Source organism: Oncorhynchus nerka, linkage group LG24, assembly GCF_034236695.1.
Source record: "Oncorhynchus nerka isolate Pitt River linkage group LG24, Oner_Uvic_2.0, whole genome shotgun sequence".
Lineage (NCBI taxonomy): Eukaryota > Metazoa > Chordata > Actinopteri > Salmoniformes > Salmonidae > Oncorhynchus > Oncorhynchus nerka.
Window position 1 is genome coordinate 62,122,241 of NC_088419.1, and position 26,507 is coordinate 62,148,747.

General features: G+C 41.7%; 1 protein-coding gene across 2 annotated transcripts; it reads left to right on the forward strand.

Annotated features, from left to right (window-relative positions):
* The first annotated feature begins 8,980 nt into the window (after nt 1–8,980).
* mknk2b (MAPK interacting serine/threonine kinase 2b) lies at nt 8,981–25,747 on the forward strand. 2 transcript variants are annotated; one of them, XM_029632641.2, is made up of 14 exons: nt 8,981–9,109; nt 9,669–9,873; nt 10,314–10,401; nt 10,550–10,669; nt 10,776–10,873; nt 13,212–13,291; nt 13,526–13,599; nt 13,792–13,896; nt 14,300–14,355; nt 14,586–14,681; nt 20,886–21,080; nt 21,283–21,447; nt 21,562–21,602; nt 21,752–25,747. In XM_029632641.2, the coding sequence occupies exons 2-14, from the start codon at nt 9,823–9,825 to the stop codon at nt 22,023–22,025; spliced, it is 1,443 nt and encodes a 480-aa protein (XP_029488501.1). In that variant the 5' UTR covers nt 8,981–9,109; nt 9,669–9,822; the 3' UTR covers nt 22,026–25,747. The 2 variants fall into 2 exon arrangements, with proteins under 2 accessions (XP_029488501.1, XP_029488502.1); XM_029632642.2 differs by having other exon boundaries at nt 10,568–10,669.
* Nucleotides 25,748–26,507: the final 760 nt, after the last annotated feature.

Here is a 26,507-nt window from a genome sequence, read left to right on the forward strand (position 1 = left end):
CTCTGTCTTATGTTTAATTATAGAATGGGTAGTTTGGATCCTGGATGCTGATTGGATGAGCAGCGTTTGAAGCCGTGTTGTATTACCATTGTTATTTTTCCAGAATATACACTCAAACGAATATATTGTTTGTTAATTAAATCTATGGCATTGTTTTGTAAAAGCAATAAAAGAACTGAGAACAAGGCCTGTAGAGCGAGACCAACTAACATAATAAACCGGTCGTGCGGGTCTTAAGTTGGTCCACAAGGTGGCATAAAGAGCACACAAATATGGCTGGTGTAAGGGATGTGGAGTTAATATGTAGCCTGAAGCCCATTCAGTTTAATATATGCCATTAACCTCGTCCTAGACTTATAGATCCATTGAAGGGGAAACGTAGAGCTTGTGACATGATTTGGGGTAATTATCTGATTTAAAACGGTTATGCAAGAAACAGTATGGACTGAACTGTTTTAATAAGGAAGACAGCGACTTTGTTGTAAATCTTTTCTTCTGTCCTCCATAATTGCTCAAACTAAGAAGGAACACTACTTGGCCTTTGCCAGATAGGCTTGGGCACAGTGGTCTGGGGTGGATTAACAGGCCATGATATTTCATAATGAACAGTATTATGTCACAGCCAGTGAGGGTTAAAGGCAAGAATGATTTTCATTCATAACCTGTCCTATTCCTTTTCGATGGGGACAGGTCATTATTGGACATGCATCAAATTAAACGCGTATCAACTTAACCATGACCTGAACCCACTTGACTTGAGCTAAATTAATCCAAGGAGGTCACATGAAATTCACTTTCTTGGATGAGTAGGCTCCTCAAAGGTAGGTCTATCGGTTGTCAATCTGGTCTCAGAGCATTTTGTATTCTGTATGTAAATCCGAGACACTCCATTTAGTATGATATGTTCTGTTTCGTATGATTACGTAAGACCAGGGGTGGAAAAAGTACCCAATATTCATACTTGAGTAAAAGTAAAGATACCTTAATAGAAAATTACCTAAGTGAAAGTCACCCAGTAAAATCCTACTTGAGTGAAAGTCTAAAAGTATTTGGTTTTAAATATATTTAAGTATCAAAAGTAAATGTAATTGCTAATATATATATACTTAAGAATCAAAAGTAAAATAATAAATTATTTCAAATTCCTTTTATTAAGCAAATCAGATGGCACCAAACCACAGCATGATTTTCTTAAATACAGCTCACCAACACAGACAAAGTATTTTTGTGTTTAGTGAGTCTGCTAGATCAGATGCCCTAGGGATGTTTTTTTATTTTAAATAACTAGGCAAGTCAGTTAAGAACAAATCCTTATTTTCAATGATGGCTTAGGAACAGTGGGTTAACTGCCTGTTCAGGGGCAGAACAACAGATTTGTACCTTGTCAGCTTGGGGATTTGAGCTTGCAACCTTTCAGTCCAATGCTCCAACCACTAGGCTACCCTGCTGCCCTAAGTTCTCTTTAAGTGTGTGAATTAGGTTAAAACATTTTTTTTTACCATTTTCCTGTCCTGCTAAGCATTCAAAATGTAACAAGTACTTTTGGGTGTCAGGGAAAATGTATGGAGTAGTAAGTACATTATTTTCTTTAGGAATGTAGTGGAGTAAAAGTTGTAAAAAAAATATAAAAGTAAAGTACAGATATCTAAAAAAAATATAATGACTTAAGTAGTACTTTAAAGTATTTTTACTTAAGTAATTTACACCACTGCATAATCTAGATGGCTACTTAGTAGGGAGTTGGTCAGGATGGGTGGGCGTATAATGTGAATGTCTAGCAACCCAAAGGTTCTTGCGTTCAGATCTTATCACTGCCAACTTGACAATTTTAGCTAATTACCAACTTTTCAATGACTTAAATGTTAGCTAACCCTTCCCCTAGCCTTAACCCTTTAACCTAACTTTAACCCTAACACCTAGCCTAGCTAACATTAGCCATCTAGCTAGATTTTGTAACATATCATACGGTTTGCAAATTCTTAACATATAATACAAATTGTAATTCGTAACATACAGTATCATACAAAATGGGTGATTGGCAACCACAAATTAATACATACCATATGAAATGTCATGGATTTACGTCCAGAATAATACAAAATGCTCTGAGACCAGGTTGCAAAACCTGGAAACCACCTTTATTTCAGGCTGTCGTGCCAAGAGTACCCACTGGCCATGTTACAGGAGTACATGACCTCTAGCTGTGAGGGGAAGAGGATTATTTCTATCTGCCCTCGGTCAACAATATTACATAGCAGGTTCTAATCAAAATTCTCTCTGCCTCTGCTTGACTATGTAGTCTCAGTGCCAACTCACAAGAGTAATTTCCCCTCATTCTTCCCTACAGCCAACATGTGACTGGTCTCCCTGCGTGAGCTACGTGTGAGACCGACCGGAGATGATTTGACTCATCTCAACCTGCTTGTTTTTTTTTATGTGAAATGTTTTAGACCAGACTGGACTCTACTCGACATTTGGAGAATTGGCATGAAAAGGCGGAGTTTCAACTGGATCAGGGCGGGATCAAATTAAAGAATTTCCGTAGCACCAATCAAACGTGAATTTACTCAACTCTGTCTGAGTTGTTGCAATGACAATGTGCTTCTGCTGTTTTTAATGCAAATGTCATTGTTATCACGGTGGATTATGTGACTCAGCAAATATTAGGCTGTGAGTGCACACCCTAACGGTTTCATGACTTGCAAGTCAGTCTGCCTCATGTATGGTCCTCTGTATTATCTCGCAGACTGAGTGTCAGTACAAATGGTCTTATTTCAATTAGAATGAAGTTCTAATAGGATCATATTCCTGTTACATAGTAGGATATTTCAATAAAACATGTGCTTGGGATGTCTGTAATATTTAGGACTTTATAATGAAATATTCTCAAATGTACACAGAAAGGGATCAAAAGTGTCAATTTGGGTTTAAGTAGAATTTGGTAGTGACAGTATACAGTACTTTGTTGTGTATGTATAAATATGTCATACTATTTGCATTAAAAACAGCTGACAACGTCACGAAAACCATGCGCATGCTCCAATGGGGCAAAGGTCCTTGTGTTGTGATTCTAGATGGCCGGATAACTCGCAACAATGACAAGAAGTTTCATGTGTGGAATCGTGGGTGACTCGTTTCAGCTAGTTCTATCTTGTTCTTTATACCATGTCTTGTTTTAAGGTGTTTTGACTTCTATGCTAATATGTCTCAAATTCGCTAACTAACCAACAACTGTCAGGATATATTTGTGAGACAAGTGCTCATCATCGTGCACATGTATTTACAATATGTTTTCAATAGCCTAAAATCGAAGACAAAATATGGTTTACGTTGTCACCAATACCCAGTCTGTTTTCCCCATAGTTGCGAATGAGTCGCTTTTGTTGCTAAACAACCATCCCGTCGATCTATGCTACTCATTAAACAATTTCCTTCACAATTTGTGGTTCTACTTCAATTTGAAGCCCCTAAATATATATGTTTACTAGATAAGTACAAGGATAGGTACCGTATAACTACAGTGTAGGAACATATTATTAGGCCAACATAGTAATTACTAAAGTTGCCTGACATGTAAGATAACACATATATAAAATGTACCTGAATACCATGCAAATACAGTTTATGGGACAACGCAGGGAATTCTTTCAGTTAAGGTTGTCTGTTGGTTGAGCGGTTGGTCTGGACTAGTCCGACATTTAAGTGAGATCTTCAAATAATATACAAAATTCCAAACACTGTAGTCCTAAAGTGAACTGAATATATTAATTTCACAGCACATTTGAGCAATTGTTCATGTCCTTAGTTGGAATATCTTGGAGAGAGTATTGGGTGGGATGTATCATGTGTGGTCTCTGGAACCTATAGCTTAGTGATAGGTGTACTTTTGGTGCTATTATGTCTTTATCCTAAACTAAAGTGTCATTGGGACTTGTAAAGGTGTTATTTGGATAACATGTATTGCTATAATAGTATTTTATTTTGCTTGAAAGTTCCTTTCCTTTAAAGGTGGTCATGTTTTCAAATGTTCTGGGAACCTCATTCTAAGAACAAGTGTGTGTAAATCTTCACCATGTGACGTTGATCGCTGACTCCTTGGAAAAACCCAGCAGCCAAGATGAAACAGAAGAGGACTGCTAACTGCAGCACACTCATCTCTCTTGTGCAGAGTAATAAGAATTTGTGCACACATTCACACACCTACGATACATACACGCGCATTTGTATACATCACAGACACGTGACGTGCATAACTGGACATGTTGACCCTCCTGAACGAAACATTTTTTTTGGGGGGGGTTAATTCCTCTACAGTACTTAGTGTAGTTGTAGGCCTAATGTATGTACATACTTGTTAATACTTACTGTAAGTATGTTGTTTAAATCAATGAACCTGTTATGTATGTTGTCTTGAGCTACTACACATACAAATTCCAGCTATTCTTTTACTTTTCCTGTTGAAAATATCCCAAGTATCCCAAGTATAAATACAGTAATGTACACACATTTAATGGGGGACAAATTCAAGGAGTTGGCCATTCAATAATTTTGCAGAGGTTGGTAGTTAATGTATTGTGCACGTTCTGATGCATGTCAGTCATACATCACTCAGGTGGTTGCTACACACTGATGGTGAATGAGTAACTCATACTTATGACTGTAGCACACAAAAGTGCTGTATAAATGCAATCCATTATTGTTATCATCCTCTCAGCCACACCTCCTGATCACAGCCAATCCGTGAGCAGGCAGAAATATCCCCTCTCTGAAAGACTACCCCCTGGGATGTTGTTATTGGAATGAGGTTGCCACTTGAAGCCTTTTACTATGCCCCTGCTACTGTTACCCCATAGTGCCCCTCCACAGTCCCATGGTTTGTTTTCCAACCTAACCTTGGATTGCATCATGTGGTCCTGGCCCTACTGAGAAGCAGCCAATCCCTTTACATAATGTTTGCTGCAGTTTAAGGCCCAAGTATATGGGCCAAAATACACTGAGGGCCCGGGGAGAGGGAAGGAGAGAGAACACTGTCACAAGATGTTCCTGTTCTTATAAACAAGTCCTACAAGGAAACTAGCACATACAGTAGCAAGTATTTCATGGCCACATAGTAACAATAGGCAAACAACAGAAAGAACATGGTCTACAGGTTTGGGTCATGGCAATAATTGAACATATTTTGCACAACCATTAAATAAACAGATCAATTATTTTGGGTGTGGCATAGGCTACAGTGCCTTCAGAAAGTATTCACACCCCTTTACTTTTTCCACATTTTATTGTCTTACAGCCTGAATTTAAAATTGATTTTGTGTCACTGATCTACACACAATACCCCATCATGTAAAAGTGGAATTCGAAATGTCTTGGGTCAATAAGTATTCAACCCCTTTGTTATGGCGTGCCTAAATAACTTCAGGAGTAAAAATGTGCTTAATAAATCACATAATCACATGCAAGGACTCATTCTGTGTTCAATAAAAGTGGTTCAAATATGTTTTTATGAATACCCCAACTCTGTAGCTCACGCATACAATTATATGTAAGGTCCCTCCATCGAGTAGTGAATTTCAAGCACAGATTCCGCCACAAAGACCAGGGAAGTTTTTTAGTGACTTGTAAAAAAGGGCACCGATTGGTAGATGTGTAAAAAAAAAAAAGCAGCCGCTGAATATCCCTTTGAGCATGGTGAAGTTATTAATTAAACAAATGGAATTCAGTTAAGCACAGGCAAAATCCTAGAGGAAAACCTGGTTCAATCTCCTTTCCAACAGACACTGGGAGACAAATTCACCTTTCAATAGGACAACAACCTAAAACAAAAGGCCAAATCTACACAAATCTACAATCTTTTGCTTACCAAAATGACATTGAATGTTCCTGAATGGCCTAATTACAGTGTTGACTTAAGTCAGCTTGAAAATCTATGGCAAGACTTGGCAAATCTATGGAAAATGGCTTTCTAACAATGATCAACAACCAACTTGACAGAGCTTGAAGAATAAAACCAAAAAATGATGGGCAAATATTGTACAATCCAGGTGTGCAAAGTTCTTAGAGACTTAACTAAAAAGACACAGATGTAATCGCTGTAATTTCTAAGATGCATTGTCTCAGGGGGTTGAATGCTTAACTAGTTGAATTTTTCATACATTTTAATAAATTTGAGAAATGTTCTTCCCCTTTGACATTATAGAGTATTTTGTGTAGATTGTTGACCAAAGATGATACTTAAATCAATTTTAATCCCACTTTGTAACACAACAAAATGCAGAAAAGTCAGTGGGTATGAATACTTTCTGAAGGCACTGCATGCGATGCTAGGTCACGACTCACTAGATAATATGCCATAGATGTGTAGTGTGAAGATATGAAGGCGACGCGTCATTTTGAGCCCCACATTGTTAGCTAAAAAAATACATATATTGTTTTGCATGTTATTTTGGTATTAATACGTGTCACATATCAGTTTGCAAACAGTGTAAAAAAAACATATAATCATTGACTTAATAAAGCCGCATACAAACATGGTCTCTTTTTTTATTTCTTGGGTAAGGCAGCTCCAAAATGCAGGTGTTTCAGCCTAGCTCAGTGCTTTCTGTGGTGGTGGGGCACCCAGCAGAAAAATACAGAGCAAAGGGGTTGGTAATGTTCTCCAGTTGCGCCGTGATTGGCTCAGTGTTCTGTCACTCATGGGGACACTACGTCACCTCCAAATCTAAGGGTAGAGCTTGAAAATTCAAGCCCCCTGGGTGCTGCCATAGAGTTACATTAGAAGTGCCCATCCAAGAAGGCTCAAGGTCATTGGCCACAGAAAAAAGTAAAATCACATTATATCTATAGTAGCTTTGATGGGACTGTCAACATCATACTTTCAAAATCTTAGCTAGCAGTCATCAACATAAATCAAGTCGACAATCTACTGACAAATCCTTTTTAATCCTTGTCATATGAAGATAAATAATTAATAGAAATTACACATAAAAAGTATCGGTGCTCTTAGGCCATTGGACATAAACATTACACAACAAGTTGGAAATCGCAAATTCAACAATGACTGGTTTGGAAGGAATCAGTGGATAACTGCTAGCATTGCAAAGATATCACTAGCATGCTATTCAGTGGTGTGTCTGTGTGGTCCCAAGTCTGGGTTTAAGGGTCTCTTTTCCAAGCTTAAAATGATAAGCATTCAACATTGGCCATGCTGTCAATCCGGCATTATTTCTGCCGCGCTTTCAACAACTGTTAACTCAGAACTGGGAAATATGACTTGTGAATTCAAGACAATTGGGAATTCGGGGAAAAAATAAGCTCCGACTGGGAATATACGTTTTGAAGGTCAACCAACTCGGAATTGTAAGTCAGGAACTCTGGCCTCTTTCTAGAGCTACGACCTGAAGATCACTGACAATCATCATCATGATTTGACCTTGTTCTTTTCCGAGTTCCCAGTTGTCTTGAAAGCACTAGAAATCCAGAGAATGCCTAACTTTGATGACAAAATTTGCCCACGAAGGACTTCCTGTTCTAGTGAGCACAGCACAACAAGGTGAGTCCAAAAATGTATTGTATGCTGCTGCATAAATTATGTAATATGTATATGTATACTAATATAAATATAGATATGTATACTGTAGCAAAGAAAGTAATACTAAGTGTATGTTGTATAGTAAGCTGTTAGTAGCCCATGTCCCTCACCCTAAGAATTTGGTCTATTTTCCTCTCTTAATTTCGCCTACTGTTCTGACTTAGTGATGCACATGTAGCCTATAACCTGTTTTAGAGAAATGTAATCATTGAATATTGTAAGAGCTTTCATTGTTTGCTTATATGCCCCCTTTATTTATCCTATGGTTCTGACTTTACATTAGGAGTACCTTCCTAATACTGAGTTGCACCCCCCTTTCTTGATACACATGGGAAACTGTGAGGGTGAAAAACCAGCGCTGTTTCAGTTCTTGACACAAACCGGTGCGCCTGGCACCTACTACCACACCCGGTTCAAAGGCACATAAATCTTTTGTCTTGCCCATTCAACACATACACAATCCATGTCTCAATTGTCTCAAGGCTTAAAATTCCATCTTTAAACTGTCTCCTCCCATTCATCTGCACTGATTGAAGTATATTTAACAAGTGACATCAAAAACAGATCACCATTTTCACCTGGATTCACCTGGTCAGTCTATGTCGTGATTCCCTATTGCAATTTGTCATCGCCAGCCTGCCTAAGTAACAAGGATTAGTGAAATGCATAGGCTATTATCCGTAGAAGTCCAGTCAATGTAAGAAGAACTTTGTTACACTCGGTAAAGACACAGAAACATAATTCCCTGAGTAGGATAACTGTCTGGCTGCAACTTTTTATTCAGAATCAATGTGAAAAATACTTAGCCTTATGCTATTGCTGAAATGCGTCTCTCGCCATGTCTGACAGAACACGATAGGCCTACACCTGAATAAACATGATCATTGTTTGTGCCCTAAACACACACTAGTCTACATCCTCTTCATTCCAGCATGCATCTTCACTTGAACTCAGGGAGTACAAAGCAATCCACTGTCACCCAGTTACATTTCTGTCCCCTCTCCTAAAACCTAGCACACTGAAAATGCTTTATAGAAGAAAACAACATGGCAGAATCTCCACAATGTGGTGAAAGGCTGTGGTCTGCTTACACACCTACATAATAATTGAGAAGGCGTTAGGAAAGATGCTATAGGCTGAAATAGAAACATAAATATATTTTATTTAACAAGGGAAATTTATAGGACTCTCAATCACTGCCTGGATTCGAACCAGGGACTGTCGTTATGCCTTTTGCACTGAGATGCAGTGCTTTAGACCGCTGCGCCACTCAACGAGAACACACGTAATTCCTAATCCCAGCCCTGTTGTTGTGTTTTGGGTGCGAGTAGCCGAAGGGGCTGGATGAACCGAGAAGTGGGCGGAAACAGTCGTGAGATTAAAAAGCCTTGTCGGGATGCACTTCGTTCCATCTTCCACACACTCACGATCTGGCTTCCCCTCGACCATCTCTGCAGCTTTGATGAAAGCAGTGGGTCAAATAACGGCTTTAACACTGGAGCTGTGAAAAGCGAAAACGGGGTAAATTAAAAGTAGTTTGTCGATAGTTACTTTGGCTTGACGTCCTTTCTACTCGGGAGTTTATCGAAAGTAATGCTTTGTCGATGGTTGACAGCGCGTCAGCATAAGTAACTAACAGTTAACTAGCTTTCTGGCTGGCCAAGTCGATTCATTGATTTAAAATTTTATTTACATTTCTTCACGCTTAGTTTATTTAGTCGGTTGACTCCGTTGGTAATTCATTTCAGGATATTGATGCGATTAACTAACTAGCTAGCTAGTTGATTAGCTAGCTAGTTGATGTTGCTGTGCAGTGTCCTCACGGACAGTATTTGCTTCTACTAGCGCAGTGTGTGTTCAGTAAACGTGTTTTGACAACAGACCACGGGTCTAGCTGCGTTATGTAAATTGGGTGAACTATTTTTAAATAATAGTACAGCTAGCTACTCGTTAAAGTAACGAAATATGTTTCCAATGTTTAACCCCGTGTCTAGTTTGACAGGCCTAATTAGGCTATTGTTGTCAAATATTCCCGATTGTGTAATGTTTATACTATGTATATGTTTTTTTTTTACCACAGTGCTCCCGTCTGGTTGAAAGCGCATCATCTTGACCAGACAGCACAGCGTTAATTTGCTGCATTCTCTCTAAAAGAAACGTTTTGTTTTGGGAGAGTGTAATTTGATACCACAAAAACGCTGCAGTCGCCATCAGTCCCCCATAATCAAAGCAAAATGGTGCAAAATATGATCAGCGAAGTCACTGGATTCCATAGCTCTTTCAAGGTGAATAAGTGTTTCTATTAGATTGCATTGGTTACAAGATGGGAAAAGTGAGATCAGACTCCATCTTGCTATATTTAACTACATCTGTCTTCACACAGATATGGATAATGACTAATTGAGTTAGAGGGAGACTGTTAAACTGGCCTACTTGGACAATGTTTTTAAATGGCACAACAGCACAGATTGGTTCAGATGTTATTGTATATATATATATATATGTATATATATGTATATGCCTGGGTACAAGTGGGCAGTGCACAGAATTGTACACTGGATACAGTATCAGCTGTGAAATTCTTGGAGCTTGATTCAATATTGTGATGGATGAGACCATGGCCACTGTAGCAAATATGTTGCTAATTTTACCATCAATTGTGTGGGTCATTTTGAACAAGGCCTAACTTTTAGTTTAAATTCACCGGTTTGTTCTGCTCATCTAGGGCCAAAATCCCTTTGAGACTGATGAATTCACAGAAAATGGATCCCTCCTTGATTCCGACTTCAATTTTGAGTCGTCGAATAGACATGGTAAGTACATTCCTTTGTTGTACTGACCCCATAACTCTGAAGTTCTCATCTTACTCCAATAGGTCAATAATGTCATCCTGGGACACAAACTCTGTACTACCATTTCCTATGTTAAGTAGCATGCTGTAATTCTATATTATTCTTACAGATGTTTGTGATTTTGTAGATATTCCCTCCAGCCAACCTATTGACATCCCTGATGCCAAGAAGAGAAATAAGAAGAAAAAGCGTTGCAGGGCAACTGACAGCTTCTCTGGCCGATTTGAGGGTGAGTCATTTTCTTATCTCATGTAAAGGACAGATTCTGTAGTTTATAGTACAAAATAAAGTTTTTGTTTTTACATTTCTAATTTTTTGTGATTGTGTCCTACTAGATGTCTACAGGCTGCAGGCAGAGGTTCTTGGAGAGGGGGCATATGCAAGAGTGCAGACTTGCATCAACCTCATCACCAATAAAGAATATGCTGTGAAGGTAAGATGTTTCTCATGTTGCACAAGTTATTTGAAAAGAAACTCCAATATCATTGAGTGCCTAACTGTTATTGTAATAAGTGGTTTGTATAGAATTTGGGAACGTGCCCATTTTTATAGGAAAGGTAATTGAAGGCTTTCCCAGGATATTGCCAACTTCAGAGGGTAGTGTCTGACGTGTGCGTCACTCCTGACATGGGCCTGTGACTGCGATCGTCACACTGCTTTGCTGTTTGGGCCTTGGCTTGCGCTCAAAATAGGAATGTTACATTGATCATTAGCCACAAGCTGTGAATTGTGCACATGAAGGTATTGCTCAGGAAATATAGCCCCTTCATTTAATGATGATTTTTTTATTTAACCTTTATTTAACTAGGCAAGTAAGTGAAGGACAGATTCTTATTTACAATGACAGCCTAGGAACAGTGGGTTAACTGCCTTGTTCAGGGGCAGAACGACAGCTTTTTATCTAGTCAGCTTGGGGATTTGATCTAGCAACCTTTCACTTACTGGCTCAACACTCGAACTACTAGGCTGCCTGCTGCCCCTCTTTAACCCAGTCTTCTCTTGCATCTACATTTGTGTAATGTACTCTTGTAACCTTGTTTGGGACATTTCAAGACAGACTTTATCACTTTTGTTCTGTTTAACAGATGTATGAGGCTCTTGTCAGTCTTTTGAGGCTGCTGTAGTTTTTAATGGGCACTGGGTACCTAGCTACTGCTGTCACAAACTCCCCCTTACTGTGTTTTTCTGGCTCCAATAAGAACCAGCCAAAGGCTACTTCCACCCCCTCTCTTTGCTCTCATTTGTCAGCCAGGCTCTTAGTGGCGGGAGGTGTGTGTGCTGGCAACAGTGCCAAAACATAAAATCACATTTTATTGGTCACATACATGTGTTTAGCAGATGTTATTGCAGGTGTAGCGAAATGCTTGTAGGACTAGAAGCGAGGCAGTCCTCTCTGTCTTCGCCATTTCCCGCATAAACCCGGTAAGGGTTATGACCTGGCGCGGTCACTCATTGTTTTGTTCCTCTAGCAGCACTGCCCCCCTACAAAATGGGGTGTGGTTTGAAAAACAGTTGTTGGATTCCTGTGACTCATTCTCCCTCCTTTTGCCTTGAGGTAAATGTTGTGAAATTCAATTTGATATGTTTTCCATTTTTGCAGAAGTGTTGTAAGATTTAGTTTGTTCCACATTTTGTATGGATTCTTTGGATGCCTTAAGACAAACCATTACTTTTGCATCCAGTGCATTAATTATCTTTGTTCCCCTCAAATCTTTCTAGTAATAGTTGTTCACTTAAGAGGGGTTCTAGGGGGTGGAGTGTGGGAGAACCCATGTCTGAAGGTCAGTTGGGGCTTGGCGGGGTCTCAGACTGCCCACACCAGATGTCCTCATCAACTAACTCCTGACGTCTGGGCGGGGGGGCGGGGACTCTAGTGTTGCAACACTAGAACAAAAGCCAGAGCTGCAGGAAAACAAACTGAAGGGGCTGGTCTTCTGTCTGCTTGCTTTCTTTCCTGCCTGGCTAGCTTCATTCTGGGGCCCAGCATACTGAGTGCTCCTGGGAGGCCTGGGAATTCACATGCCTGGGTTTATTTACAGACCTGCAGTATGACTCAATGAGGCCAGGCTGCAGGGATGTATAGCCCCTGCTGGGTGACTGTCTGACAATAAAAACTCCACAGCCCTCCATAGAGATAAGAGGCTCACCCTCATGCATTGGCTATTCATTTAGCTATCTAGCAATTCTCCCACTATCAATTAATACTAGTGTCTGCTACTTGGCGACTACTCATTGGAAGTTGTGTTCAGGAGAAAGCTTTGGGTCCATACAGGCCTCTAATCCTAGAAACATTGTGCTCTGGCCCGGTGGGTTTCAATGGCAGCTCTAATCCAGCTAACAGGAAGAGTCACGTACACCCTCAGACAATGAGAAGAGGGGGCAGCTGGAACATTTAGGCATTTGCTTTTAGTGTCAGCAGTCTCTTTTGGCTTTGCAACAAGCTGGACTGCCAGGCAGCAGCCCACAACAGTACTGCAGCTAAATTTAGTCTCCACTCTGTTGATGCAACTGGGAACTGGCTGCCTGTGATGGCTGGGATGAACCCTTTGCCCCTTTTTGCAATATAGGTTACACACTTATACTATATTTAGAGGTGTGGTGCTGTGATTCTTAACCTATTGGCTGTCTGGGTGGGTAGGCACTAGGCAACCTCGGAATTAGGTTAACCCTTCATCCAAGCTGTGGTTAGGGGGAAGTGGTGCTAAGGAGACAGTATGATACATACATGGTGGTTGGAAGCCTATCCCCTAACCCAAACTCCTCCACTCCAGATCATTGAGAAGAGACCAGGTCACAGCCGCAGTCGCGTCTTCAGGGAGGTGGAGATGCTGTACCAGTGCCAGGGTCACAGGTAAGATTACTGCCTATATGCCACCCACACGGCTGACTTCTGACACTTTTTTGTTGTTGTTGTAGAAAGCAGTGTACCTTACTTCAACAGATGCTTTTGGCACTAAATTAGTAATGCTCTGAGACAAGTTTTTCCAGTTATTCAATATAAATATTTCCAGACTGATATATTTTTTTAGTAATGGTTATAATCGCTTGACCACATAATGACCGTGTCCTGTTTCCTTCACTGCAGAAACATCCTGGAGCTGGTGGAGTTCTTCGAGGAGGAAGACAAGTTTTACTTGGTGTTTGAAATGCTAAGAGGAGGTGAGTGCTTCCAACCAGGCTTAAATGCTCTGAACCCTCACCACCAGTCTCAGGGGCTAATGTAATGCTTTAGTAAAATACACCATTTCCTCTTGCATGCGTCTCATTGAATTGGTCGGTGTAGCTTAATACAGACACTTTTTAAACAAGACCATGTAAGGGAGCAGAGTAATAAGTCTTGCTGACCCGCAGGTTCGGTCCTGGCTCACATCCACAGGAGACAACACTTTAGCGAGCAGGAAGCCTGCGTTGTGGTGCAGGACATCGCCAGCGCTCTGGATTTCCTGCATAACAAAGGTAAGCGTCCTCCAGCAGGGTCGAGCCACAGCCCAGGGCTTGCCTGCCAGGCCAAGGGGGAGGGTTGAGTTTCACATTGGTACTGGGAAGGACCTGGAGATGGGCTGACGTGTCTCACGAGGGCTTTGCACTGCAACTATCTGATCTGGTTTCAGCAGATTGTTGGAAGGCTCGGCCCACTGTACTCCTGGGTATAATAAATGGTCTTAAGGTCTTTCGTGTTGCTTCCACACCTGGGCTGTTGGGTGAAAGGTCAGCCATAGGCCCCCTGTGATCCCTAGCAGTGGCCCATACTGGTCATTTGACACATGCCAACGTACAACCCACCAGTTCTCTTTAATTCACCATACCTTAGAATGACACTTATTTTAAAAAATGTGTATTATTTTTTTCCTTTTTAAAGGAATGGCACATAGAGATCTGAAGCCGGAAAACATCTTGTGTGAGCACGTGGACAAGGTACGTTTCCATTGCTGGGTGTCTGATATCTTTAGTCACTGGCACAAGGGCACGCTAATCTGAAGTTAAGTATGATTGCCAGTAAGTCGCCTTCCTAAAGTGCTATCATACCCAATGAAAGGCATAAACAACAACCAACACCCTGAACTTTGGTCACTAATCTCTTGAGCGGCATCAGAAGAGAATGATTTTGTAACATCTAAAACATGTCTTTCTCCCTTCCTCTGTAGATCTCTCCTGTGAAGATCTGTGACTTTGACCTGGGCAGTGGGATCAAGCTGAACAGCGACAGCTCACCCATCTCCACCCCAGAGCTCCTTACTCCGGTCAGTCAGTCTACTACACTGTTGTGCCAGTCCAGTTCACCTTGATTCATTTTGACTGCATGTGTAAATAGTCTTGTGGAAATGGTATGGGAGGGAAACAGACATTTTATAGGAGGCAGTAGGGATCTTCATCGTTCCCTTTCAAGACGATTCGATACGTATCGAAATACAAGGGCTCCAAAACGGTACATTTTATTTTGAAACGATTCGGTGCATTTTGGTTTGACTAGATAACGATTGGATGCGATTTACTGACATTTGTTGCATAAACGTATTTATTTTCTGTGCTAAATTCTGCTGTTGGAGCTCATGAGCTGGTTCTGTTTGTGCTGACTTGTGTGGGTGTACATTATGTATATATATGGTGTATATGCTGAAGGCATCTGAGCCATAAGGGAGACAAGGCATCTACCACCACACTATCACTATCAAATTGGGGGGGGGTTGGGGGGTCGCCGCAATGTAGCCTATGCTTTTGTCCCCCTCACCTTGGTTCTGAAATTATAATCACTTGAACTTGTCATTTTTGCAGATTAAGTGTTTGTGCTAGTAATGTATCAATATTTAGCTATGACATAGCCAATGAATATACACTACCGTTCAAAAGTTTTTGTAACTTTAAACTGCAATGTATTTTTGTATTTTAAATGTACGCCTATGTATATATTCCAGAGGCCCATTATCAGCAACCGTCACGCCTGTCTTCCAATGGCACATTGTTAGCTAATCCGGGTTTATAATTTTAAAAGGCTAATTGATCATTAGAATTATGTTTGCACAGCTGAAAACTGTCCTGTTTTAAAAGAAATACAACTGTCATGCTTTAGACTAGTTGAGTATCTGGAGAATCAGCATTTGTGGATTTGATTACAGGCTCAAAATGGCCAGAAACAAAGACCTTTCTTCTGAAACTCGTCAGTCTATTCTTGTTCTGAGAAATGAAGACTATTCCATGTGAGAAACTGAAGATTTAGTACAACGCTGTGCACTACTCCCTTCACAGAACAGCGCAAACTGGCCCTAACCAGAATAGAAAGAGGAGTGGGAGGCCCGGTGCACAACTGAGCAAGAGGGCAAGTACATTAGTGTCTAGTTTGAGAAAAAGACACTTTACAAGTCCTCAACTGGCAGCTTCATTAAATAGTACCTGCAAAACACCAGTCTCAACGTCAACAGTGAAGAGGTGACTTTGGGATGCTGGCCTTCTAGGCATAGTTGCAAAGAAAAAAGCCATATCTCACAGGCCAATAAAAAGAAAAGATTGATGGGCAAAAGAACACACTAGACAGAGAAAGATTGAAATAAGTGTTATGGACAGACAAATGTAAGTTTGAGGTGTTTGGATCATGAAGAGGAACATTTGTGAGATGCAGAAAAGATGCTGGAGGAGTGCATGACACCACCTGTCAAGCATGGTGGAGGCAATGTAATGGTCTGGGGGTGCTTTGGTGGTAAAGTGGGAGATTTGTACAGTGTACAAGGGATCTTGAAGAAGGAAGTCTCACTCCATTTTGCCATGCCGTACCCTGTGGACGGCACTTAATTGGAGCCAATTTCCTCCTACAACAGGACAATGACCCAAAGCATAGCTCCAAACTATGCAAGAACTAGGGAAGAAGCAGTCAGCTGGTGTTCGGTCTATAATGGAGTGGCCAGCACAGTCACCGGGTCTCAAACCTATTGAGCTGTTGTGGGAGCAGCTTGACCGTAGGTACATAAGAATTGCCAATCCAACTTGTGGGAGGTGTTTCAGGAAGCATGGGGTGAAATCTCTTCAGATTAGCTCAACAAATTGACAACTAGAATGCCAAAGGGCTGCAATTGCTGCAAATGGAGGATTTTTTAAATTAAATAATTATTTATAACCTTATCTTGACTGTTTTCTATTCATTTCACAACTAATTTCATGTGTTTTCATGGAAAACAAGGACATTTCTAAGTGATCCCAAACTTTTGAATGGTGGTGTGTAGCTCATCTTTGGATTTCACCCCATCTCAAAATGGAATGGTTTTGACTAGTTCAAAGTGTGTCGCTCTTCCTTTCTCCGCCAGCGTTGGCCATGCAGTGCACCTCGCAAAATGAAAATTTGATCATTTCATATCTAGAAATGACCATATACACTGATTGCTTAAAGCAAAACTATTGCTGATGCGGGAACCTGAACAATCTATTGTAAGCCCCCTTCAGCAGGTATAGCCAGATGCGTGGTCTCTGGCAGTTGTTTCCCGGCGGCTAACTCCCAGTGGTCAGCGTGCAAAGCTGGGCACTGTGACTAGACTATTGATATTCCCTAGGGTTGTTCGGCATGAAAAGTGACTTTGTAGCTCATCGCAGTTACATGCTTAGTTCAGTTGTCACTAAATATTAGGTATTTTCGGGAAGGTAGAAAAAATGTCATTGGAATGAAAAAGCAAATCGTAGCGTTATGAATTTATTTAGGTTTTTTTGACTGGTGCATGTTACATTTGGATCGGTTTGGGGTTCGGACCGATGCAGTCATATCTTACACATTTGGATCGGGGACCGGTGCGCGTCCCTAGAAGGCAGATGTGATTTATAGGACGTCGCACAAAGCCCCAGTGAGGTTAAGCAATCACATGCCCTTTCCCTGAGGCAGGTAGATAATATGCAGGGTGTTTTTACGGTGCCGCTCCCCAGTGGTGTCACCTGGGGATTGACTCTCAGGCTGTGTGTGTGCACCCCTCCTATCTGGCAGCTCCTAGGCTTAGATATCTGGATTGCTCCTGTTAGCTCCATTCGAATTCCCAAAAGTCTAATGTCCACATCCTTCTACTTATCAGTGGAAATGGTGAGGCACATGGGGTTATGATGGTTTAACCCCACGTTTTGTCAAATAACTATTTTTGAACCCGTAATGGTAGTTTTTGGAATGATTCAAATGTAAAGGGATCCCATCTCATTATTTGCCCCTCCCATAGCTGTCAGAGGAAGGGAGATTGGTGTGAGCAGGTGAAGCTGATAGCCCGTCCAGGCTAGCAAGAGGGGGAATGTGGAGAAATGTAGGGGTGGTGGATTTTTCATTGGAACCTGACCTAGCTTTAGCAGCTTGTTGGTGGGCCAACTCTGCCCTGGCCTCTTGGTAGAATAGTTGTGGGGCCAGGGGTCTCACGGGTTTAGTCTGTGGTGGGGTGTGTCACACTTGCACATTTGGCCCACGTTGGAGACTGAATAGGTGCTGAGTGGTCTCCCCCTCTATGATGTTGGCTCTCTGCTCTCTCCCTCACCTTGCCTGCATCCCCCTCTGGTTTCAACAAAAGCCTGGTCTTTATCTAAGAGATTTCCCTGGGTCAGGTCAGACTTTTTTGAATTAAGGTATTTTGTCATTCCTGTGGAAAGAACTAGATGTAATATCCTTGTAGGATTAAGGCTACAGGGAACAGATTGCACATTTGCACAGCGAGGCTAAACTATGGTATGTGGAAGTGGCTGAATGAACCTTATTTTCCTTGGAACGGTAATTGGAACAAAACAATGTCTCCCTTCACTGAGCCTCTGCTGCATTTCTCTGGTATTGAGCTGTAACATGCACAAACAGAAATAACATCGCCACCCACCCTCTGGTCTCTTCTCACTGTAGTTGCCACCCACTTTCTCTCACCACATTTGTGCAAGCCTGCATTTCTCTTTGTATTCATGAAACAAAAGCCCCATGTCTGAAGCTTGTTCTATAGAAATTGAGTCTTGCCCTTGTACCTAGCAACTGTGCTTTGATTGGCTGAGCCAGTGGGAGGGGGGTGACGTGTGTGTGCCCAGAGCTGCTCATACGCTTGCCCTTGTTTTTCTTTCGCCTCATCCCCGGGGCAATCTTATCTGATTTTAATTTCTCTTCCCCCCCTTACCTGCATGTCTGTACTTAGGCCGTGTTATTCTCCAATATATAGTTTCAGAAATCTGTAAATACTTTCATCTGCTTGAGTAAATTTGAATTTGATAAAAGGCACACTAAGACATTTTGTTTACTGTACTTGTAGAGGTTGAAAGTCTTCAGGTAGCAAGGGGGGGGGGTGAATTTTAGGGTATAGCTGGTCTCTTTTCTGAGAATCATGTTTGTGGTTTCCTGAACTTAGTGGTGAAAACAGATCGGCATGGGGCTGTGTAGCCGTACGAACACACACAGGCCTGTGCTGCACCTTAAGGGGAATTCACAGAAGTTGTCAGAGGTTTGTCAGGCATTCTGGTGCAGCTGGGGTGCTGATGAAAGACCAACTCCTCTTTCTGTAAGCTGTCCTCAAACAGCTGTGTTGTCACATGACCATGGGCTGACTGGTCACATGGTTAGGAAAGCCCCAGGTTGAGTTCACCAACAAATCTACAGACGTCGGCTGATTAACCACTATCTGTGTCACAGCAGGATGGTTTGAGACTGATGCAAGTCTTCAGCAGTATTGACTGATGCAAGTCTTCAGCAGTATTGCACCAGCATGGTTATGTTTAGCTACTCTAGAAAGTCAAATCTGCTGTTGTACAGGTATCAGCTGAGCTCTCATTTTACCCCCTTCAGCCGCCCCACACCCTTATCAGTGCCTTGAGCAGTCAGTCTAGCCATCCTATCTCTGGCTGCTGGGTTTAGCCATGTTTTTGAAGGGAGCTCTGAAACATGAGTACTCTGATCATAATCCCATTACTCCTCTAAAGCACCTTGGTGGACAGAAATATATATATATATCTTTTCCATGATGCTGTTGTGTTTCAGCTGGCAGTGTGGCAGTTTTTCCATGAGGGTTGGATTTGACCTGAATCTGGTAGTGTTGTTAAGGAAGGCAACCAGCTGTGCAGGAGTTGGGGCTCGCTGGCCAACAGACTAGGCTCTGTCTGCTCGGAGTCCTGCACTGGGACTTGCCATCCCATAAGGTGCAGTGGGACAGAGCTGGGGTGACCGCTGGACCAGGGGGCTCACAATAGGTGCTAGCTGTGTGCAAACAGACTACTCCAGCCTCTCCTCGGATAGAATAATGCTATTTTTGAGTAAATGTACACCCCAGTGTCAGCTTTAACCCCCCCAACGGAAACAGCTGTTCAGAGCCATTGTGTTGCAGCAGGCTCACATTGTTTGGGTTTTATGAATGTTTGGTTTACCCGAGGTTATCTTGGTATCTCCTTCAACCAGAGCACCATTCATGATAAAGCTAGCTAGCCAATCAGGAGTGTTGAAAGGGTGTCCTTGATACCTCTCCTGACCTGAGCTCTGGGTTTAGTTTATATGGTCTGGTCAATCTAACCCTACAGATTGAGGAATCATCATGTTTGTTGATTATTGTAATCTTTACCGCATTTTTGTGATATCCAATTGTCTCATCGCTTCAACAGCCTCTGGAGAGGTGAAGGTCGAGACATGCATCCTCCGAAACATGACCCGCCAAGCTGCACTGCTTCTTAACACACTGCTCGCTTCACATGGAAGTCGGATGTATTATTTGCCACGAGGTTGTTTTAGTTTCTCTGAAAGTAAACAGAGAGAAGCTCATTAAATCTGAGCAGGGCACTGAGGGCAGCCAACTCTTAAGAAGTGGCTTTATTCTCCTGTCCTCCTGAACTAGCGACCCACACATTCCTTCATCCCTGCTCAAAGTATTAAAACACCATTGGGTGTTTGATGGAGTTATGCAACTGTGCTAGGCTTTCTTAGACTGACTCACCGACAATCCTCTTTTCCTAGCTCAGTGTTTGGCCTAGTTTCACATCCCACAGTCACGCTGAGCCTGTAGCCTGACCAGTCGGTCCACTGTGGGCTTTGAGCTGAGTGCTAAGATCAGGCCCCACTCATCCCTGCCCTCACCTCCCAGCCCACTGCACATAATGTTCTTCATGCCTCGTTACATTTTCTGTAGAGATGTTTTGGCGCAGGGGGACTTAAAGAAATCCATCAGTGTGGATAATCCTCCCCCACCCCCTTGAGCCCATCTGTACTGCTTTAGTTTAGCCCAGAGCTGCTGTCTACTATGTGACTCTCATACAGCCTTATTCTTCTGTGCAGAGGCACATGAGGCATCAGCTGAATAGAGCAGGCAGAAATGTTTTGTTCGGGGACATTGGACAGCATAGAATTGTTTTTCATTTTCACTGTTTTACTCTCATATTACATTCAGCTGTTTTATATAGCTGCAGCAGTAGCCTCAGGTGGGAGTTGTTGACTGTTCCCAGCCCAGAGCTAACTAACCCTGCAATCTGTCTGTCTCCTGCAGTGTGGCTCAGCAGAGTACATGGCTCCTGAGGTCGTGGAGGCCTTCAGTGAGGAGGCCACCAACTATGACAAGCGCTGTGACCTGTGGAGCCTGGGGGTCATCCTTTACATCCTGCTGAGCGGCTACCCGCCCTTTGTGGGCCGCTGCGGCAGTGACTGTGGCTGGGATATGGGAGAACCGTGCCACACATGCCAGGTAAGGAAGGAAGCAAAGACCACCTCCGGCTGCATCAGATTCTCGCTCTAGCTTTCTCTCCCTTTATCATGTGTGCTCCTGAAACTGTATTCTGTTTTTTTAGTAGGACGTATAGTAGTCCTAGATGCATGTATACATTTTGTGAAATTCAAGCTGTATGTTCTTTACTATGTGATGGTCAAGAAAGCTCTTTCTTCTCCAGAACACATTGTTTGAGAGTATCCAGGAAGGGAAGTATGAGTTTCCTGAGAAAGACTGGGCTCACATCTCCTCAAGTGCCAAAGACCTGATCTCCAAACTGCTTGTTCGGGACGCCAAGAACCGCCTGAGTGCCGGCCAGGTCCTGCAGCACCCATGGGTGCAGGGGGTAAGTCTCGAGCGCTCTCCCTCCCACTCCTTGACACACATTTCAGTGGGTAGAATGGGTGGGGGTTGTTTTTGTCTAAAATGGGTCCCTCTGCTTTATTTTTTATTTTATTAGGGCTTCTCTGACACTCTGCCAACATCTATCCTACATCAAAGGTGAGTTCATATTTTCAGAGTTCCTGAGGGATAGGGGGTATGTTTAGTGTAGTGTATCCTGATCAACTCATTATAGGAAAGTACAACTATTGAAAATGCAGTGTCACCTTCTGCATTGTTAATGTCTATATTTGGTGTCATCCTATCAGAAACAGTGCCAAGGACCTGACGTTCTTTGCTGGCAAGGCGGTGGCCATGAACCGACAATTGGCTGAGCAGGCTGTGATGGAGGAGCAGCAGCAGCTTGACGAGGCTCCCATGGTCATCACAGCCAGCTCCGCCTCCATGCGCCTCTCCCCTCCATCCAAATCAAAGCTGGCCAAGCGCAGGCAGAGGGGCAGCCTCTTGAAGACTGGGCCCGTCTCTGCCTCCGAGCTCAGTCAGCTCCTCACACCCCTCGTCATCACGTCATCATGTGCCTAAACAACCACCTTTGCCCCCCCCACCCCCACCCCCAACTCAGATCTCTAGACGACCGCTCAGCCTGGCCTCTACCTGACCGCAGCTCTTCAGCCACACTGACTGCAGGCATGTCCCCATCTTTAACAGGAGACCACCATGCCTGCTGTCTGTTTCCTAACTGCCTTCTGCCCCACAGCAGCACTTATAAAGCACATCAGCCAGGGCATGCATACGCATGCACATCCAGCCTGCTGGGACTGGGAGGTCGATGGGATGGGAGGGCTCTTCAAGCTCTGTTTTTATTTAGTTAAGTCTAAGGCAGAACGTTTGAACCAAGCTCAGACACCAAAGGACTATCTGTTGTGCTGCTTTCACGTTATAACTAGATCAACTGTGACTTAAGTTTACCTGGAATGTTCTCTTTGCCTGTATGTATGTGTATGCATGAATGCCCCATCAGCAGATGCATACATGCTTATGCAATAGCCAAGATGATGTGGAGGGATTCAGTGTAGAGTTCAGAATGCTGGAAGCGGATGCTGTTAGGTCCTGGTGTAGTCCATTGTTTGGCTGGGACTTTCAAAGCTTTCAGATTATTTTGATTTATCTTAATGGATAAATTCCTCTTCAACTGAGCCTCGTCTCTAGAAGGTTTTAAGCCCACAGTACAAAACATTGTGGCTGTGTACTTGAGCCTCTAGTACCAGAGAATGTGTATCTATAACAGCCCTTATTACGCTGCAATGTCTACCAATTCAGTTTCATAGATGAAATGAACTATGCCAAACTAGCACTGGCCATGCATCATTCAACATTCATTCCTCCTGCATTTCTACAACGCAATATGGGTTGAATTCCATTTGTTTCGCCTGCCTCTGCAAGAGAGACTTTATGCACCAACCCAAAGTTTTTGGTGCATGTAACTAATTTGATACCAGACAGGTATACCACAAGGCAGGAAAAAAATTAGCCAGCTAACTTGGATTAAAAATCAGAAATAACTTGATTTCTTCATTTAAGAAAGCTAAACGTAATGTTTTTTGGGGTTTAGTCACTAACCATGTTTCCATCCTAACTTTATATGAATTTTTTAAAAATTAAATGGCTTGTCTGTCACAGCAGGCCTGACGGAAACGCCAAATTTGTTGGTGAACTTTAACAAATGCTTAAACAAAATATGATAGACAAGGTGAGATTTGTCAGTACAATTAATTATGTGAGGAGATGGTGACGCAATTGCCTTTTATTGCGCAAATATTGATATAACATATTGTAGTAAATTTGGAGTCATGCGATTATGTTGTGGTCGGCCCACTACGGCTCATCACAGAATGTAGTTTATTAGGCTACAGATGACAAGTTATGATTAACTTCACAAGGTGGAGAAAGATCATGCAGTGATTTGATTGTTCCTTTCCAATAATATTGAGGGTCTTATTCTGGAAACATGATGATGGTGCTTGGCTGCTTTTTGACACATCTGGCTATTTCGTCCATAATCTCATGTAGGCTATCCTACCAGCACTCTATCTGCAAGCTGTTGACTAGAGCACATGTATCAATACGAGTGGGCATATTTGCAATACAACACCATTTTTATTTTGTTGACAACCATCAGAGTTGCAAATGCGATGGAAACTTGTATTTGGTACATGGGAATTTAACCGCAAGTTATTTTTATGTGCACTACGTCATCACGTACAGCATTTTTATCCTCAACAGGTCAACTTGATGGAAACTCATCTCTGGGAAAATGCGTGTATTTGTTTTTATGCAAAGTTTCAGACTATTTACATAAATCTGTTGCCAATTGGATGGAAACTTAGCTAATGAGACTTTCCATTTCAAGCTTCTCTTTCAAAAAGAAAAATAATTTTTGAACATTTTTAGGCACGTTAGCTGGCTAACTCCTTGATCCAGCTTAGTTGTTTACCCCGCTGACATTTCAAAGGGGTTTGCCTGACGCTACCCTCGCTTAAAAATGGCAAATTTGGTTCCCCATGCCAAGTTGTGTACTAAATTGTCATCAGACCATTTAGATGTTCACATCTAATACATCGTCAGTAATTTGACTGCTGGTTAGTGTGAAGTCATTTTATGCCATGGCTGTCATAACCTGCCAAGCATAGCAGGGGTAGAAAAGCACATTTTGGCTGCTGTGACTTAGCTATTCTATTTGGATTTGAAACCTGATCTCAGAACAATCAGGCTTTTCCGTTAAGAGGGTAACCTGATACTGTCCTTTTATAATGTGACACACCCTCTCAGAATGATTCTAAACTGCATCATAACTTTGCATAAAACATGGTGAAGGAGACTATTGGGGGGAGAAAAAAATATATACAAAATGGAAAAGCATTCCGAAGAAAATAACTATTCTGAGGCCATGTAGCTGTAATTAATCAGTTATTTTTAAAAAGTTTACTTTAACTCCATGTCAATGTTTAAATGTGCCACTGATATTTTAGTTTTTATGTCAACCTGCATGTGGTGTTCAGGTGGAATACTAGATTTTTTTTAAAGTGTTGATGGGGGGTATTTTTTTATTTTTTATTAAACATTTATTTGTATCTGGAGCAAAATAATGAAGGCTTTTACTGTTTTGTATGTGAAAAGTGTTGGTAACTATCTGTTTGGAAAGAAGTTAGGCTCTTTCTGAAATTTGAACAATTTATTTTATGGTGATGGTCTCAAGACACTGTAGCCATTTGCCAAAGAGGGTGAAAGTCATGAAAAACAAGTGTTTTTTTTTACCTGAGGTTTCTCACAGGTTTATGACACGAGCATGCATTCTCAAGGAGTAAAACTACTAAACCTATGAATGTCCATGTGGTGTTGCCAGCACCGCAGTGTGGTACTCTGGGGGGGGAGAATGACTCCCTTGACTTCATATGGCCCATTATGCTGATAATAGGACACTGATTGTAATCTTTTAAAGAAACCTTCTACCAATGCATCTTTGTGGGGTTTTATGTCTTATAGTAAGACTTACTTGAATTTGTGTATGCAGCTGTTTTCTTTGTTTGTGAAACTACCATGCTATCAAGAATCTGAACAAAAGCATTAAGCTAAGTAAGGGGGTCTTTAGGGTTTTGAAAATACATATTCAAATCAGTTTCTACTTTAAAACAAAGTATTAAATATGTTTCTCTCTCTGTTTTGTTAGGGTTGGGATTCTCAGAAATGCAGAAAGACTTAGATATAATTAAGAGTACTACCAAAGGTATGAGTTACCTTCGTCATAATCATTTCTACTTTTACCCAATGCAGTAGTTTAGGACTGCTTTTTTTATTTGGAGAGCATGAATACAAGCTATCCCTAGCCTCTTATTTTTAGCTTTTTGTAATACCTTTTTTTATAAAGTCAGCTGGACAGTCATAATCCACTTCCCCACAATTTGAATAGCCCACCGGCAATGCATTTTAACGTTGAAATTAAATAAACATTTTTATAAATAGTTGAGTTTGAGGGAGGTAACATGTAGATTTGTTTTTCTACCATGTGGTTATGATATCCTCAAGCCTTGAGGCTTCTCTTGCGTGTTGATACTTGTTTTTAACCTCTCCCAGCACAAAAATATTGATGGAAAAATGTTGGAAAGTACATATTACATCCGAGACAAACATTGATTTTAAATAAGCACTTTACTGTACCATGTGACTGATTTTGCAGTTCACGTAAAGCAACATTTGACTGGAGAATTGTGTTTTTCTAAAGATTCAATAAAAATGCTTTGAACCACTTTTGCTTTTATTTATTCTGCTAAGAATACTTTAATGCCTTCAGAAAATGCACACCCCTTGAGTTTTTCAAAATGTTTGTTACTTCCTGAATTTTAAAATGTATTAAATAAGAGTGAATTCACTGGCCTACACACAATACCCCATAATGTCCAAGTGGAATTATGATTTTAATTTAAAATGAAAAGTTAGTCTTGAGTCAAGTGTTCAACTCCTTTGTTATGGCAAGCTTAAATAAGTTCAAGAGAAAATGTGCAATAGTGTTTAACATGATTTTTCAATGACTACCTTGTCTCTGTACCCCACACATTAGTTTGGTTGTGTATGTGGACACCTCGTCGAATATCTCATTCTGAAATCATGGGCATTAATAAGGAGTCGGTACCGCCTCTTTGCTATAATGGCCTCTAGTCTTCTTTGAAGGTTTTCCACTAGATGCGGGGACTTAATTCCATTCAGCCATAAGAGCATTACTGAGGTCGAGCAGTCCGCGTTTCAATTCAACCCAAAGGTGTTTGATGGGATTGAAATCGGCTCTGTGCAGGCCAGTCAAGTTCTTCCACATCGATCTTGACGAACCATATCTGTATGGACCTCGCTTTCTGCACGGGGGCATTGTCATGCTGAAACAGGAAAGGGCCTTCCTCAAACTGTTGCCGCAATGTTGGAAGCACAGAATCGTCTAGAATGTCATTGTATGCTGTAGCGTTAAGATTTCCCTTAACTGGAACTAAGGGGCCTAGCCCGACCCATGAAAACCAG

Coding starts and splice junctions, on each gene's coding strand:
- mknk2b (XM_029632641.2), top strand. CDS start 9,823: ATGGTGCAAAATATGATCAGCGAAGTCACTGGATTCCATAGCTCTTTC. Junction 10,670..10,775: donor CTTCTCTGGCCGATTTGAGG/GTGAGTCATTTT, acceptor GTGTCCTACTAG/ATGTCTACAGGCTGCAGGCA. Junction 21,448..21,561: donor AGCACCCATGGGTGCAGGGG/GTAAGTCTCGAG, acceptor TTATTTTATTAG/GGCTTCTCTGACACTCTGCC.